The sequence below is a fragment of the Fringilla coelebs genome (assembly GCF_963513975.1).
Source record: "Fringilla coelebs genome assembly, chromosome: 23".
Classification (NCBI taxonomy): domain Eukaryota; kingdom Metazoa; phylum Chordata; class Aves; order Passeriformes; family Fringillidae; genus Fringilla; species Fringilla coelebs.
The window spans coordinates 2,052,502-2,069,237 of record NC_140049.1 but is presented as its reverse complement, the minus strand read 5'-3'; the positions used below and the strand labels follow the sequence as shown (position 1 = coordinate 2,069,237).

The 16,736-nt window shown below is 57.8% G+C and overlaps 1 protein-coding gene across 1 annotated transcript in view; it reads left to right on the top strand.

Moving 5' to 3' along the window:
- ITPR3 (inositol 1,4,5-trisphosphate receptor type 3) overlaps window positions 1–16,736 on the top strand; it is a 36,979-nt gene that overhangs the window by 16,875 nt on the left and 3,368 nt on the right. The window contains exons 15-53 of the mRNA XM_084220806.1: window positions 137–298; window positions 381–553; window positions 639–758; window positions 1,121–1,303; window positions 1,388–1,639; window positions 1,886–2,030; window positions 2,160–2,307; window positions 2,567–2,763; window positions 2,891–3,020; window positions 3,273–3,330; window positions 3,472–3,637; window positions 3,777–3,941; window positions 4,124–4,192; window positions 4,544–4,669; window positions 4,799–4,921; window positions 5,084–5,284; window positions 5,806–6,057; window positions 6,144–6,269; window positions 6,481–6,606; window positions 6,699–6,819; window positions 7,452–7,636; window positions 7,743–7,891; window positions 8,068–8,176; window positions 8,317–8,407; window positions 8,611–8,780; window positions 9,227–9,401; window positions 9,866–10,050; window positions 10,620–10,820; window positions 11,154–11,264; window positions 11,544–11,639; window positions 11,872–11,973; window positions 12,231–12,317; window positions 12,896–13,006; window positions 13,433–13,625; window positions 14,385–14,510; window positions 14,933–15,105; window positions 15,200–15,364; window positions 15,852–16,044; window positions 16,406–16,501. Of these exons, the coding sequence (XP_084076932.1) occupies window positions 137–298; window positions 381–553; window positions 639–758; window positions 1,121–1,303; window positions 1,388–1,639; window positions 1,886–2,030; window positions 2,160–2,307; window positions 2,567–2,763; window positions 2,891–3,020; window positions 3,273–3,330; window positions 3,472–3,637; window positions 3,777–3,941; window positions 4,124–4,192; window positions 4,544–4,669; window positions 4,799–4,921; window positions 5,084–5,284; window positions 5,806–6,057; window positions 6,144–6,269; window positions 6,481–6,606; window positions 6,699–6,819; window positions 7,452–7,636; window positions 7,743–7,891; window positions 8,068–8,176; window positions 8,317–8,407; window positions 8,611–8,780; window positions 9,227–9,401; window positions 9,866–10,050; window positions 10,620–10,820; window positions 11,154–11,264; window positions 11,544–11,639; window positions 11,872–11,973; window positions 12,231–12,317; window positions 12,896–13,006; window positions 13,433–13,625; window positions 14,385–14,510; window positions 14,933–15,105; window positions 15,200–15,364; window positions 15,852–16,044; window positions 16,406–16,501 (5,761 nt within the window). The remainder of the gene's footprint in view (window positions 1–136; window positions 299–380; window positions 554–638; window positions 759–1,120; window positions 1,304–1,387; window positions 1,640–1,885; window positions 2,031–2,159; window positions 2,308–2,566; window positions 2,764–2,890; window positions 3,021–3,272; window positions 3,331–3,471; window positions 3,638–3,776; window positions 3,942–4,123; window positions 4,193–4,543; window positions 4,670–4,798; window positions 4,922–5,083; window positions 5,285–5,805; window positions 6,058–6,143; window positions 6,270–6,480; window positions 6,607–6,698; window positions 6,820–7,451; window positions 7,637–7,742; window positions 7,892–8,067; window positions 8,177–8,316; window positions 8,408–8,610; window positions 8,781–9,226; window positions 9,402–9,865; window positions 10,051–10,619; window positions 10,821–11,153; window positions 11,265–11,543; window positions 11,640–11,871; window positions 11,974–12,230; window positions 12,318–12,895; window positions 13,007–13,432; window positions 13,626–14,384; window positions 14,511–14,932; window positions 15,106–15,199; window positions 15,365–15,851; window positions 16,045–16,405; window positions 16,502–16,736) is intronic.

Sequence of the window (16,736 nt, the reverse complement as noted above, 5' to 3'; positions counted from 1 at the left end):
AGGGCCACTCTGGGGGCCAGAGCGATGGAAAACACCACAGGGAAGGGTCTGGCACCCAGCTCATGCCGTGGTGTCCAGCCATGCACGGGGGGCTGGTGTGGAGCAGGACACAGCCCTGATCTCTGCTTTTGGGCAGATCTTTGGGATCCTGAAGGCCCCTTTCAAGGACAAGGGCGGGGAAGGGCCCCTGGTGAGGCTGGAAGAGCTGTCGGACCAGAAGAACGCTCCCTACCAATACATGTTCCGCCTGTGCTACCGCGTGCTCCGGCACTCCCAGGAGGATTACCGCAAGAACCAGGTGCCGGGGGGGGACTCCCCATCCCCGTGGAGCCTCGGGGGGCAGGGGGACATCACTCACAGCCCCTCTGTGCCCGCTGCAGGAGCACATTGCCAAGCAGTTCGGAATGATGCAGTCCCAGATCGGCTACGACATCCTGGCCGAGGACACCATCACGGCCCTGCTGCACAACAACCGCAAGCTGCTGGAGAAGCACATCACCAAGACCGAGGTGGAGACCTTCGTCAGCCTGGTGCGCAAGAACCGCGAGCCACGGTGCGTGGGGGGCTCTGCGGGGCGAGAGGGGAAGGGGAGCCGTGGGGAGCCCCCCTCTCATGGCAGAGCTGCCTCTCCCCGGCAGGTTTTTGGATTATCTCTCGGATCTCTGCGTGTCCAACCACATCGCCATCCCCGTCACGCAGGAGCTGATCTGCAAGTGCGTGCTGGACTCGAAGAACAGCGACATCCTCATCAAAACTGAGTGAGTGGCTGAGGGAGAGGTTTTCCACAGCGGGGGTGTGTTGTGGGGTGGTTGTCAGGCACCCAAACCAAAGCCTCTCACTCTGCAGCTGGAGAGAAAATTTATCAAAGGGTTCATTGGTTGGGATAAGAACCAGGAGAAATCACTCATCAAATACAATCACAGGCAAAACAGGCTCTAGTCAGGGATATGCATTAAGTTTCTTCTTAACTAAATCAGAGCAGGATAATGAGAAGTTAAATAAAACCTTTACACCTTCTCCCCACCCTACAAGAAACCCACCACAGGATGGGCCAGGTCCCACTGAAGCTCCCTCCCTCTATCCGTGGGAGCATCTCCAGATTTCCCCTTTCCTGTCCCAGGCTGAGGCCAGTGAAGGAGATGTCCCAGACCCACGAGTACCTGAGCATTGAGTACTCAGAGGAGGAGGTCTGGCTCACCTGGACGGACAAGAACAACGACCACCACGAGAAAAGCATCCGGCAGCTGGCACAGGAGGCCCGGGCTGGCAATGCCCACGACGAGAACGTCCTCAGCTACTACAGGTGATGCTCCTGTGGCACCTTCTGTCCAGGTGAGGCTGTGAGGGTTGCACGGCCTCACTCCCTCTCCCCCTCACCCCTGGGCAGGTACCAGCTGAAGCTCTTTGCCCGCATGTGCCTGGACCGCCAGTACCTGGCCATCAAGGAGATCTCCCAGCAGCTGGGGGTGGACCTGATCTTCCTGTGCATGGCAGATGAGATGCTGCCCTTCGACCTGCGCGCCTCCTTCTGCCACCTCATGCTGCACGTGCACGTGGACAGGGACCCCCAGGAGCTGGTGATGCCCGTGAAGTTTGCACGGCTCTGGACGGAGATCCCCACAGCCATCACCATCAAAGAGTGAGACACGCCAGGGCTCAGGATGGCTCTGAGGGACAGGGCAGGACAGGTGGTGGCAGATGCTGCGGCAGGGGAGTGTTTGGGGAGTGACCTGGGTGGGTTTGAGCCCTCAGAAGGAAGTGGGCTCCATCTGTCACAGCACCACTGCTGGCCAGGGTGGCTCAGGAGCCACCTGGACAGTGCCCCTGCCAGCTGGGTATGAGGACACCTGCTGTCCCCAGCTCACCCTGATGTGTCCCCTTGCAGCTACGACTCCAACCTCAACACTTCACGTGATGACAAGAAGAACAAGTTTGCCAGCACCATGGAGTTTGTGGAGGACTATCTCAACAACGTGGTGAGCGAGGCCGTGCCCTTCGCCAACGAGGAGAAGAACAAGCTCACCTTCGAGGTGCAGCACCATGCAGGGTGTGACACAGCCTGGCTGCCACTGCCCCTGCAATGTCCCTGTCCCCCACCATGGATTCTCCTGCTCGGCCCTGAGCAGGGAGAGGTCTGGAGCTGCCTTGTCCTTCCCCAGGTCGTCAGCCTTGCCCACAACCTCATCTACTTCGGCTTCTACAGCTTCAGCGAGCTGCTGCGCCTGACACGGACCCTGCTGGGCATCATCGACTGCGTCCAGAACCCTCAGCTGATGATGCAAGCTGTCTACAATGATGAGGTGACAGGTGAGTCCCTGTCCATGGCCAGGGAGGTGTTTTCCGTGGTCTGCCCAGTGTTTTCCATGGTCTGCCCAGTGCTTTCCAGTTTTGGTGGTAAGAAAACCAGACACTGCTTGCTGATGTAGCTGGGTGTGCAGTAGGACATGGGGTGGTGAGCCCTTGGCTATGCCAAAAGAAATATTTGGTGCCTTCTGCTCATTCTCTGATTAAGTCTAGAGCATTTTCCGTGGTCCTCCACCCACACTAACTGTGGCTGCCTCTGCAGGGAAGAACGTGCGGAGGTCGATCCAGGGTGTGGGGCAGATGATGTCCACCATGGTGCTGAGCAGGAAACAGTCCATCTTCAGTCCCCCCAGCCTCAGCACTGGCTCTGCCCCGGAGCAAGTGGACAGAGGGAGGAGCATTGAGAACGAGAACATTGTGGTGATGGAGACCAAGCTGAAGATCCTGGAGATCTTGCAGGTTGGAGCCAAAGGAGTGGTGGGACCGGTGGGATGGGGGTGTGTAATTGATTTTCTCAAGGAGGGGCGCAGTTGGTGTGAAGAGGGCACTCAGTCACTTCTGGTTTCTCCTTCCCTGCTGCTTCCAGTTCATCCTGAACGTGCGGCTGGACTACAGGATCTCCTACCTGCTCTCTGTCTTCAAGAAGGAGTTTGTGGAGGTTTACCCCATGCAGGACAGCGCAGCTGATGGGACAGCTCCAGCCTTTGACTCCACAAGTAACTCTCCCACTTTGCTCCTGGTGCACCCCCAGCTCAGCAGACCCCAGGGGTTGGGAGGACACAGGTGGCAGAGGTGACATCTCCGGCAGAAGTGACATCTCCAGCAGCTGCTGCTGGCAGGGGGCAGGGAGGGATGGAGTCTGTGTTTTGGTGGGAACAGGATCAGGGAGCTGGGTTGGTTCCTGTGGGTTCCTGCCAGACACAGGGCTGGCATTGTCCACCCTTGTCACTCCCTTTCTCTCCCTGCAGCCGCAGCCATGAACCTGGACCGGATTGGGGAGCACGCCGAGGCCATGTTTGGTGTGGGGTGAGTCCCTGCCTCCCATAGCTCCCCTGCCCATCCCACCCAGGCTGGGAGCTGCAGGTGATGAGCAGGATGAAGCTCTAAAGGCTCCAAAGCCGTCCCCATCAGCCCCTGTTAATGCCCAGCGCTTCCATCCCGCTCCAGGAAGTCGAGCAGCATGTTGGAGGTGGATGACGAAGGAGGGAGGATGTTCCTGAGGGTGCTGATCCACCTGACCATGCATGACTACCCCCCACTCATCTCTGGCTCCCTGCAGCTCCTCTTCAAGCACTTCAGCCAGAGGCAGGAGGTCCTGCACACCTTCAAACAGGTGACCTGAGGGGACCTGGAGGTCCCACGCCTGGCTGTGGGTGGGGGACGTGGCGTGGATCTTGGCTCTTTCCTGGGGAGGGAGATCTGGGAGTGGGATTTGTGCTCCAAACTGGAAACCCCTGGGAATGTCACTGCAGGTTCAGCTCCTGATCTCAGCCCAGGATGTGGAGAACTACAAGGTGATCAAATCTGAGCTGGACAAACTCCGCACGATGGTGGAGAAATCGGAGCTCTGGGTGGACAAGAAGGGCAGCACCAAAGGGGACAGCACAGGGGAGGGGAACAAGAAGGAGAAGAAGGAGGTGAGAGCCCTGAGCAAGACACTGGGATCCAGGGTGGGGAAGGAGTGGGAGGCAGGGGGGCAGCTCACCTTAATCCAACACCTGATGCCTCTTGATGGTCTTGATGGGGAGGCTCCAGAGGGTCCTGTGGAGTGTGCCTGGAGGGGCACGGTGTGACCCCAGTGCTGTTGTGTCCCCTGCAGCACGGTGCCGACGAGGAGGTCATTGCTCCAGGAGAGAAGAGCAGTGAGAACTACCAGATAGTGAAGGGGGTGAGTAAGACCAAACCCTGGTGCACCGGCAGGAAGGAAAGGGGCAAAATACTGGGGGGATTTATAAGTTCTTCTGTGCTTCAGTAGAAACAAGTCCAAGGCTGCCTTGCTCCTGCCAGCTCAGCATGGGAAAAGCTGTCACATCCTTGCACTGGGGGGCTGGAGGGGACTGGGTGGGTAACAGCTATGAGGGCTCTGCATAGTGCCAAGGGGGCTGAAATTTGTGAGCAAAGCAGGGAACACCCAAGATTACAGAGGGAACACGTGGAATGCAAACCAGCCCCGGTGCTGGTGGCCATCCTGAATGGCTCCAGGCTCAGCCCTGGCCCATCATGGTCCCTCTGTCCCCAGATCCTGGAGCGGCTCAACAAGATGTGCGGGGTGGGGGAGCAGGTGCGCAAGAAGCAGCAGCGCCTGCTGAAGAACATGGACGCCCACAAGGTGATGCTGGACCTGCTGCAGATCCCCTATGAGAAGGTGGGTGGACAGAAACCAACTGGTCCTGAGTGCCCAGGGCAAAGGGGGCACACGGGGACACACCTGAGTGGCCTCCTGCCACTCCCATCCCTCTCAGCTCTGCGTGTTTCTCCTCTGTCCCATCCTCAGGGGGATGCCAAGATGATGGAGATCCTCAAGTTCACCCACCAGTTCCTGCAGAAGTTTTGTGCTGGCAACCAGGAGAACCAGGCCCTGCTGCACAAACACCTCAACCTGTTCCTGACCCCCGGGGTAAGGAGAGGACCCAGAGGGGCAGCAGCACAAGGAGGGAATTCAGCACCACTACTGGGGCTGAGAGCATGGGACGGAAAAACCAGTAGGAGACACCAGGCAGGGCAGGAGCTGGGGACAGTTCCTGCAGCCCTCTGACCTCACTCTGGCCCTTGTCCCCAGCTGCTGGAGGCAGAGACAATGCAGCACATCTTCCTCAACAACTACCAGCTGTGCTCGGAGATCAACGAGACGGTGCCGCAGCACTTCATCCACTGCGTGGCCACCCACGGCCGCCACGTCCAGTACCTCGACTTCCTGCACACCATCATCAAGGCTGAGGGCAAGTACGTCAAGAAGTGCCAGGACATGATCATGACTGAGGTGAGAACCTCTCCTGTGGGGCAGGAGTGGGGGGGGAAGCAGGACAAGGCTCTTGGAACCTGCACTGTTGGCTGCTTCTTTGAGAAGAGCCTTCCAGCCATGCTGGATCCTCCCTGGAACCAGCCAGCCCCAGTGCTGGTGGACATCTTGAGTGGCCATCAACCATCTCCAGGGGCTCAATGCAAGGTCCAAGAGTCAGTCTGGGAGTCCCACAATTTTTGATTGCACTGCAAATGCCTGGTTTTCCCTATAAACACAAATCCCTGTCCCCCTTCCTGGCCACCACTGCTCATCTCCCACTGCAGAGGGCACACCATTGGCCTTGGAGGTTTCTGACCTTCCTTTTTCAGAGTGGTGAGCAAATGCCTGGTTTTCCCTATAAACACAAATCCCTGTCCCCCTTCCTGGCCACCACTGCTCATCCCTCACTGCAGAGGGCACACCATTGGCCTTGGAGGTTTCTGAGCTTCCTTTTTCAGAGTGGTGACCACTGAGCACTGAGCACTGACCCTTCCCTGCAGCTCACCAACGCTGGTGACGACGTGGTGGTTTTCTACAACGACAAGGCTTCGCTGGCCACCCTGCTGGAGATGATGACAGCAGCCAGGGATGGGGTGGAGGAGAACAGCCCCCTGATGTACCACATCTCCCTGGTGGACCTGCTGGCTGCCTGCGCCGAGGGCAAGAACGTCTACACTGAGATCAAGTGCACGTCCCTGCTGCCCCTGGAGGATGTGGTGCGGGTGGTGACACACGAGGACTGCATCACAGAGGTACAGGGTGGCAGCCAGCAGGACACCGGGGCTCTGCACTGATTGTCCCCTGATGGTGTCCCTGCCCCTTTCTCCCTCCCTGACAGGTGAAGATGGCCTATGTGAATTTTGTCAACCACTGCTATGTGGACACGGAGGTGGAGATGAAGGAGATCTACACCAGCAACCACATCTGGACCCTCTTCGAGAACTTCACCCTGGACATGGCCCAGGTGTGTGGGGAGGGTTGGGTGGGAAGGACACGGCAGTGGTGGCTTGGATGAGGACAGGGTGGTGTCACCAAGGCTCCCTTGAAGCCTCCTGCAGGGCATGGATACACGTGTGGGACCTCATCCAGCTGCCACACTTGGGGCTGGGGAGTGGTCAGGGCTGTCTGCCTGTGTCACTGCCCTGGTGCCATCAGTGTCCTCCCTGTCCTGACAGATGTGCAAGAAGAGGGAGAAGCGCCTGCCGGATGCCACGCTGGAGAAGTACGTGCTGACAGTGGTGCTGGACACCATCAACGCCTTCTTCAGCTCGCCCTTCTCAGAGAACAGCACCTCCCTGCAGGTGACAAGGGTGGGCAGGGGGGCAGGGGCAGGCTCAGCCAGACCCCCAAAACACGGTTTGGGTGCGTGTGCTGACGCTCCTGTCTCCTCCAGACCCACCAGACCATCGTGGTGCAGCTCCTCCAGTCCACCATGAGGCTGCTGGAGTGCCCGTGGCTGCAGCAGCAGCACAAGAGCTCGGTGGAGTCCTGCATCCGCACGCTGGCCATGGTTGGTAAGGAGCCACTGCCGTGCCCTGGGGACAGGGGACAGGGCCACCCTGTGCTGTCTCTGCCCAGCAGCGAGCAGGACACCTTGTCCCTCCTGTGGGGGTGGCAGGACACCATGGTGAGGGGCTCCCAGCTCCAGGATGGGCTTTTTTTGAGCTTCATCTCACCATTCCCAGGATAATGTGAGGATAACCAGAGCCTGGGCTTGGCTGGGGGCTCCCTGGTGTGTCCCTGCCCGGACACAAAGCCAACACTGACAGTGGTTTTCCCTGGCCAGCACTTTGCCCTCGGTGTGCAGCTGCCTGACTCAGGCTGAGTGCTGTTAGCACTGAGTCACCGTGGAAAGGATTGCTGGTGGCTGAGCTCTGGGTGGGGATTTCCCTTTGGAATTCCAGGCAGGGTGCTTGCAGCCTCCCCACGCTGGGCTTTCCCAACCAAAAACTGGGGCTGGGGCCAGTTTCCACCCTGTGTGGGGAGTGGGAACACTCCGGGCCATACTGGCCTGGAGGAGTTCACTGGTGTACTTTCCCCAAATCTCTGCTGCAAATGAGTTGAACACTGGTGAAGAGATGCTCAGGCAGGGTGGTGGGACCCAGCTGGGTGGTGGCTGTGCCAAGCCCATCCCTGTGTCCCGCAGCCAAGAGCCGCTCCATCGCTCTGCCCATGGACCTGGACGCGCACGTGAGCTCCCTGCTCAACAGCAGCTCCACCAGCACGGTGCAGAGGAACACCTCGAGCTACAAGGCAGCCACACGCACCTTCCCCCGCGTGTCCACCACCCCCAACCAGTGGGACTACAAGAACATCATCGAGAAGCTGCAGGTACAGGGCAGGGCGTGGCTGGGCGCAGGTGGCAGGAGGGCGCTGGCGCTGCAGGGTCCCTCTCCCGGGTGTCCCCTGGCTCTGAAGGGGATGCTGTGGCTTGCAGGACATCATCAACGCCCTGGAGGATCGCCTGAAGCCGCTGGTGGAGGCCGAGCTGTCCGTGCTGGTGGATGTCCTGCACCGGCCAGAGCTGCTCTTCATGGAGGGGACGGAGGCGTTCCAGCGCTGCGAGAGCGGGGGGTTCCTGTCCAAGTGAGCCTGGGTTGGGACTGCCCTGGGGGAGCTGGGGGTGCTGGAAGGGTTTGGGATGCTCACCATGGGTGGGCTCTGCATCCCCGTGTGCCTGCAGCTGGAGGGGTGATGGGGGTGGCTCCCCCTGGGATGCCCAGGTCCCTCCCAGCTGTGTGACAATGGCTTTGCTGTGCCAGGCTGGTGCAGCACACCAAGGACCTCATGGAGACGGAGGAGAAGCTCTGCATCAAGGTGCTGAGGACGCTGCAGCAGATGCTGGTGAAGAGGAACAAGTATGGAGAGAGGGTGAGCACCATGATCTGTGTCCATCCAGCCCCACTCCCAGGCTGGCAGAGCCCACCCTGGGCACCCAGGGGTGCTCAGCTGGTCCTGCTCTGGCCCAGCCTTGGCATGGGCACACTGGTGACATTTGCTTGCCTTCACAGGGCAACCTGCTGCGGAAAATGCTCATGAACAATTACCTGCAGAACAAGAGGTCCAGCTCCAAGGGGGAGATGGGGGATGCTGCTGGGGGAGGTGAGTGCCCCTCTCCTTCCCCTCAAACTCCCAGCTCCCAAACAGTGATGGGACCAGCTCTGTGGCTGGGTGCCATGTCCCAGCTCCACGGGAGCAGAGGATTTGGGGAGGTGAAGGGGTGGCACTGAGCTGCCCTGGCAGTGGTGGAGCCGTGCTGGCTCTGTGCTGCCGCAGCACCACATCCCTCCTGTCCTCTCACACAGGCCAGGACCAGGACTGGTCGGCCATCGCCGCTGTCCAGTGCCGGCTGGACCGTGAGGGGGCCACCAAGCTGGTGGCTGACCTCATCATGAACACCAAGAATGAGAAGATCTTCCAGGAGAGCATCCTGCTGGCCATCCGCCTGCTGGATGGAGGCAACACTGAGATCCAGGTGCTGAGGGGCATTGGGCAGCCAGGGGTTGGTGTGGGCAGGGTGAGGGTCCAGTGCTCAGCCCCGGGCAGTGGGTTTGGCCAAAACACCTCTTGTTTGTGCGGAAGTCTGATGATTTGAGTTTCCCAGCTCCGTGGCTGAATGAAAGCCTGGAGGCTGTGGGAGGGGCAGGTGGCTCCAGGTTGTTTCTGGAGTTCTGCTGATGCCCTCTGCCGGGAATTCCTAAAATGGCTCAGGGCTGCAGCACTGGTGGGGAACTTCCAGGGCTATCCCAAACCCTTTGTCACAGGGAAGCTGAAAAATGGTGTGTGCAAAACCCAGTTGGGCTCCAGCAAAAACCAGGTTATCCTGGGCAATGTCTGCAGTGCTGAGGCTGCTCCCCAGAGGGACAGGCAGGGACACTTTGGGCCCCGTGGTGGGGACCTGAACGAATGTCCTTTCACCAGAAATCCTTTTACAACCTCATGACGAGCGACAAGAAGTCCGAGAAGTTCTTCAAGGTTCTGCACGACCGGATGAAGAAGGCGCAGCAGGAGACCAAGTCCACGGTGTCGGTGAACATGAGTGACATCGGGAACAAGCCCCGCGAGGACAAGGACGAGCCAGAGCCTGCCACCAAAGGTACAGGGCTGTGTCCCCTGGTCCCCTCAGGAAGGCCAGCACTGGCTTGGTGACAGCCTGAGCTGAGGAGGGGACAATTCCTGTGGTGGTGTTCACAGGGGTCTCAGGATGAGGGAAGAGATCAGAATGTTGACTCTATGTTTTAGAAGGTTTGATTTATTATTTTATGATATATATTATATTAAAACTATCCTAAAAGAATAGAAGAAAGGATTTCATCGGAAGGCTGGCTAAGAATAGAAAAAGAATGATAACAAAATCTTGTGACTGAGACAGTCTGAGACAGCTGGACTGCGATTGGCCATTAATTAGAAACAACCACATGAGACCCATCATAGATCCACCTGTTGCATTCCACAGCAGCAGACAATCATTGTTCACATTTTGTTCCTGAGGCCTCTCAGGAGAAAAAATCCTAAGGAAAGGATTTTTCATAAAACACATCTGTGACACATTCCCTCCAGGACGAGGAGACACCTTCCTGCTGCCCGGCACCCCCACGCGGTACCCGATGGCCGTGGGGTTCCGCAAGGGCCACGACCCCGGGGAGCAGGGCCAGAACAACGAGATGGGGGTGACAGTGCTGATCATGGAGCCCATCCTGCGCTTCCTGCAGCTGCTCTGCGAGAACCACAACCGGGACCTGCAGGTCGGTGCTGGGGCTCTGGGTTCTGGGGGTCAGCTCTGGGCTCGGGCTGGGGGAAGGTTGGAAACGACACGACGTGGGCACGCTGCTGTTCTCAATGTAAAAGGGGTGGTTTATTTTCTGGCTTTAACATTTATAGGTTTCCAAAAGTGACAGTGGGTTGGAGGGTGACAGTGCCACCTCTCCAATGCCACTGGGCAAACCAACGGTCCATCAAAGTTCTCCTCTTCTATAAAAAAATGCAAAACAATGAGTTATTTACAGAAAGTGTGTGAGAAAGTTCATTACAAGGATGTAAACATCAGAAGGCTTAGAGAATCTTAAAAAATCAGGGTGACAGTTGGGATCTGCCCCAGTTTGGCCTCAAAATTCTGTGGCAGCTCTGTGCCTCAGTTTCCCCATGTGCAGTGCTCCATCCAACTTGGGGTTGTGGGAGTTCATGGCAGGAGTGGCTGTGGGACTGAGGTCTGTAGGTTACAGGGGGAGTCCCAGCCCAAATGTGCCTCAAACTGCAGCTGGAGGGGTGTGGGGAGAGAGGGATTGGGACCCCATTGCCGGGCTCTGCTCCACAGAACTTCCTGCGGTGCCAGAACAACAAAACCAACTACAACCTGGTGTGTGAGACACTGCAGTTCCTGGACATCATGTGTGGCAGCACCACGGGCGGGCTGGGGCTGCTCGGCCTCTACATCAACGAGTACAATGTGGCTCTCATCACCCAGACCCTGGAGACCCTGACCGAGTACTGCCAGGGGCCCTGCCACGAGAACCAGGTCTGGGGGGCATTCCCCAAATCTCATCACAGACCAGGGCAGCTTCTGGGGGGAATGTGGGGGAAGCAGGGGCAGGTTTTGGGTTCAGAGTGTGGGCAGCAGAGGTCACAGGGCTCCTGCACAGTCACCAGCTGCTGCTTGGCTGCCAAATGGGGTGATGCAGATGGGGGGGGAAATAATTCAGTGGTGTGAATGGGTCCTTTGCAGGGAGAGGGGAGGTTTGGGGGCCCAGGGCTGCAGGCAGGGCAGTGTTTCAGACCAGGGCTGTGCTGGAGGGTGGAGCTGGGAGGACTGGCAGGATCTGTGGGATAACACACTGCCCGACCCCCCCAGAGCTGCATCGTGACCCACGAGTCCAACGGGATCGACATCATCACAGCCCTGATCCTGAATGACATCAGCCCCCTCTGCAAGTACCGGATGGACCTGGTCCTGCAGCTGAAGGTGCACAGAGGACTGGGCTGGGGTGCTGGGGACATGTCCACGTGTCACTGAGTGTGTCACTGCAAGGACAGGGTCACGGGGTGTGCTGTGGGGTGAGGTTGGCCCTGTAGAGGGGACCCTGCCTGTGCCAGACTCTTGGGCAGGGCTGGGGCATCTCCACCACGCTCAGATGCCCCTGGAACAAGGGAGTTGGTGGGGGCACAGGATAATTCTGCCCACCCCAAAGCCCTGGGCAGTGGCAGGGCACAGCTCCCCTCACCAAGGGCTTCTCCTCACCAGGACAATGCCTCCAAGCTCCTCCTGGCCCTCATGGAGAGCAGGCACGACAGCGAAAACGCCGAGCGGATCCTCATCAGCCTCCGTCCCCAGGAACTGGTGAGGGGACTGGGAATGTCCCACCAAGCCCCCAGCCCACAGCTGCACATCCTCTGCCCTGGGTCCTGTTGCATTTTGTGCCTCCCCTGCCCCACTGCTGCACATCCTCTGCCCTGGGTCCTGCTGCAGTTTGTGCCTCCCCTGCCCCACTGCTGCTCCTGCTGCCCAAATCCTGGCTGGAGGAGGAAGCAGGGAGTGGGGGGGAGCTCAGTGCCCCTGTGCTGCCTTGCAGGTGGATGTGATTAAGAAGGCCTACCTGCAGGAGGAGGAGTGTGAGAACGCCGAGGTTTCCCCCCGGGAAGTTGGACACAACATTTATATCCTGGCGCTGCAGGTAGGGAGCTGTAAAAGCATCCTGCCGGGCTGTGCTCACGGGTTGCACTTTTCCCTGCATAATGATGCACATTTCCCTCCATAATTTTGCACATTTCCTCCGGGCAGAGTGGCCTCCCTGAGGAGCCAAATGTGCCTTTGGCTGTGGGGAGCAGCCATGGCTTGCTGGCCATCCTGTGCCCCCTGTGCCCCTCCTGTGTGTGCTGGTGGCTGCCTGCCATCCTGTGCTCACTGTCACCACCCCTGTCCCCCTCCCAGCTCTCCCGACACAACAAGTCTCTGCAGCAGCTCCTGAAGCCAGTGAAGCGAATCCAGGAGGAGGAGGAGGAGGGAATCTCATCCATGGTATGGAGAGGCACGGCCCCCACAAGCCGCCCTGATCCGAGGCTGTAAAAAGCCTTTGCAGAGCCCACCTGGGCTTTGTTGCTCAGGGTTTGATGGATTTTGGTGCTCCCCAGGGGATTAGAGAGAGAGAGACACCTAAATGCCCTTTTAGCCAGAGGTAGAAGCCGAAAGGTGTGTGTTCCCTGCTGTGGGGTGACACAGGCTGGTGGCCCTGGGGGGATCCTGCCCTTACCCACTTCCCCCCTTCCCTTCAGAAAGGAAGGGCTGAGTCCTTTGCTACCATTCCTTGCCCAGGTACCTCAGATCCCGACAAGATTCAGCAGGAATGTGATTTCCCCAGGGGTTTTGTGAGCACTGGTTTGTAATTTGTGGATTAGCAGCACTTGGATGTAATTATTGCAGGGAATCGATTGTCTGTCACCGCGGGGAGCACTCGCACCCCTCACGGAAGCTTTAATTCATTTGCCTTTCCCTGAAAACCTCATCAGCTGTGGGAGATGTTGAGGCACGTTGTGGGAACAGTCAGATCCAGCTTCTGGCTGGATCCTCATCCTCTCCCTTTCCCTCTCCCCATCCAGCTCAGCCTTAACAACAAGCAGCTGTCGCAGATGCTGAAGTCCACGGCCCCAGTGCAGGAGGAAGAGGAGGATCCACTGGCTTATTACGAGAAGCACACATCCCAAATTGAGGCAAGACCTCCTGGCTGTTGGCTTTCCAGCCTGCCCATGGCCCATGAACCCCACCTGGCTCCAGATGCCTCATGTCTGATTATTTTGCACCAGGAGCTGCCCCCTCTTACCACCCCTATGCTGGCAGGAGCATTTGCTCCAGGAACTGAGGGATGAGCAGCCCCCTGGACCCTGCCCTTCTCTCCCAGCAGCAGTGGGATGCAGCTGATCCAGCAGCCTCATCCTTGGCATGGATCCCCCATTCCCACACTCCCACTTACCCCAGCCAGGGCTGCCTCTGCTGGGGGAACTTTGGAAGATTTTAAATGAGGGGCTGACAACATTTGGACCCTGTGGAGTGGGAGGGAGGAGGGGAAGGCACAGCTGGATGTGGGAAAGAGGAAAAAACCACAGCAGGGCAGGATCTGAGGGCTCTGCATCCTGCAGATCGTGCGGCTGGACCGGAGCATGGAGCAGATCATCTTCCCCGTGCCTGGGATCTGTGAGTTCCTCACCAAGGAGACCAAGTACAGGCTCTTCACCACCACGGAGCAGGACGAGCAGGGCAGCAAAGTCAGCGACTTCTTTGACCAGTCCTCCTTCCTGCACAACGAGATGGAGTGGCAGAAGAAGCTGCGCAGTAAGAGCGAGGCAGAGCCTCCCTCCCTGTCCCACTGGGAATCTGGGGACATTCCTGCAGGGAATGGCATGGCTGGGCTGCCTGAGCTCTGCAGAGCACCGCACACCTGGCACAGTGCAGGGAGTGAGGGTTAAAATCCCAGCCATGGGGCTCCTCTGTGCTCTCAGGGCAGTTTCTCCTCAGCCTGAGGGGCACCTTGCTCACATTCCCTAGGATTCCAGCTGAGGTGTTTTCCCTGGAAAGCCCTTTCTGTTGCCTTCTCCTAAGCCAGGGTCTTGTAGCTGCACATGGGAAATAAGATCTGTTTCTCTGCCCCCTGCAGACCTGCTCAGGGGCCTCCAGGGTGGAAATCCTGGCTGTAAATCCCAGGAACTGAGTAGAGGGTCACACTATGGGTACTGGGATGCAGCTGAGGAGTAGTGTAGGAGCTGTGAGGGAGGACAGAGCCAACCTGATTGCAGGGTCTCAGAGCAGGTTTCCAGAGGGCTGGGAGACCAAGGAATGTGAGCAGAGCCACTTAGAAGGTGCACTCCTCTTCTAACAGACGAACAGGAATGTTTTCAAAACACTTCATGAATGGTTTGAGGAAGGTGGGAGGCTGGGTAGGTCTGGGGGCAGCAGCTGCAGAGCCCACAGGGGTCTGGGATGGCACAGAGGGGCAGGGAGGGCCCAGGAGCTCCAGGAGGGCACAGGGGCTCCAGGAGGACCTGGTTGGCACGAGGCTGGCTGAGGTTTGTGTGTTGCCTCCTCTCCCCCCAGGCATGCCGCTGATGTACTGGTTCTCCCGCAGAATGACGCTCTGGGGAAGCATTTCCTTCAACCTGGCCGTCTTCATCAACATCATCATCGCTTTCTTCTACCCCTACGTGGAAGCCACTTCCATGGGTAAGTGCCTCAGACCTGCTGCTCCTCAGGGTGGAAGGAGCAGGTCCTTGGGCTGGATAAAGGCAGATCCTTGGGCTCCTACAACCCCAGTTGGATAAAGAATTAATCAGGATTTCGGTTTCCAGCCCTCCCACCCTTTCCTTCTCAGGGAAACCTCTCTTCTCCTGCCCTTCCCCTGTTTGTACAATGTGGGGAGCAGTGATGGGATACATTCCTGTGGTCAGGCAAAGCCTCCATCACCTACAGTAGTTCTGAGCTCTCGGATAAAAGATGTCAGAAAATGTATCAGCAAAACCCATCTGAACCAACACAAACCCTGCAGCGCAGCATCATCATTTCTGATAAAGAGCTCATTAGTGTGGCAGGACAGCCTGGCAGCAGCAGCGCCCCTGCCTTTAGCATCCGTGTGTTCCTCTTGCCAGGAGTGCTGGATTCCCCACTGATCTCCCTGCTCTTCTGGATCCTGATCTGCTTCTCCATCATGGCCCTGTTCACCAAGCGCTACGGGGTGAGGCCGCTGCTGGTGGCCCTAATCCTGCGCTCCATCTACTACCTGGGCATCGGGCTCACCCTCAACATCCTGGGCGCTCTCAATGTGAGTTCTGCACCTCCCCAGGGGGATCAGGAAGCTGTCCTGCCTTCCCAGAGCACAGCTAACCCCACTCCCTCCCGTTTCTGGCCGTCCCCAGCTGACCAACAAGATCGTGTTCGTGGTGAGCTTCGTGGGCAACCGAGGCACCTTCATCCGTGGCTACAAGGCCATGATCATGGATGTGGAATTCCTCTACCACGTCGGCTACATCGTGACCAGCGTCCTGGGGCTCTTCGTGCACGAGCTCTTCTACAGCATCCTGGTATGATAAATTCAGGTGCCTGGGGGCACAGGCAGCCTGGCTGCTGCCTTAGGAGCTGGAAGGTTCCTGTGACACCTCCCAGGGGCTGATTGATAGCGGAGAGAACAATTCCCTGTGCTCTAATCTTTGCATGGGCTGAGCTTTCTGCCTCCTGACAGTATCTATTGCTGTCTCTCTCCTGGTCCTGGGCTGTATCTCTCCTTCTAATCTGCTGTGTGTTTTATCTGGGTCAGCTGGGAGGCAACGTGAGCTGGCGAGGGCAGAGCCAGGGTACATGTGGTCTATTCTTGGCTCTCCTGCTGTGAATAAGTCACTCCATTCTTCTCTGCTTCCCTTCAGTAAGCTGGGAAACTTAAAGGCTTTGTGAGAAAAGTTAGTCAAGGTCTGCTGAGCGATCCAAGATCTCAGGATAAAAGGGGATATAGATAGGCCAGGCATTATCAAGAGAAGCACCCCGCAGCATTTCTTTGCTCCTGGGTCCTTTCAGCTGTTTGACTTGATCTACCGTGAGGAGACCTTGTTTAATGTCATCAAAAGCGTGACACGGAACGGGCGCTCCATCCTGCTGACAGCCCTGCTGGCCCTCATCCTCGTCTACCTCTTCTCCATCGTGGGCTTCCTGTTCCTGAAGGATGACTTCATCCTCGAGGTGGACCGGCTGCCGGACAGCAAAGCCAAAGGTTGGGCAGTGCAGGGGGTCGTGGGACGCTGTGGGACCCTCCACACACATCTCAGGGTGTGCTGTGTGGGGTTTTCACACTGGGAGCACTGGTTTTGGGGTCACAGAGAGGACAGCTTTGTGCTCGTGCTGCACAGAGCAGGGTTTGGGGTTAGAGGTGGCAGAGAAGGGGGCACAGAGCTACCAATGAAGGGTCAGCTCTGGAGGGTCTCAACTCTGAGAAAAAGCTTCAGGGCCTAGAAAAAGTAGGAGAATATGAGGCAAGCTTTTCCCAGGAAGGTTGGCATCTTCCTGGGAGCCCATGGCAGTGGTTTGCTGGGGAGAGGTGCTGCTCTCACAGAGCTGGGGACTCTTCCTTGCAGATGATCCCTTGGGGATGCAAAAGAACGTGGAGACCTTCATGGAGTCGTGCAGCAGTGACAAAATCAGCTGCTCTGCTGCACCCACTGCCTTGGAAGGTAAGAGAGCCCTGTGGAAATGCCAGCTCTGTGTGGCAGCGTGGATTTGCCAGCCAGCTGAGGAAAATCCCAGCTTTTCCAAGGTAGAAACTCAATCTGCTTCCTGGGACGTATTGGGCAAGAGGCCTGTGAATTTTGCACTGACCCTGGCATAAAAAATGTTGGGGTGGATTGATTTAATCAGAAAGGAGGTGGGAGCTGCAGGAGCATTTGGCTGCTGGAGGAGCTGCTGGCT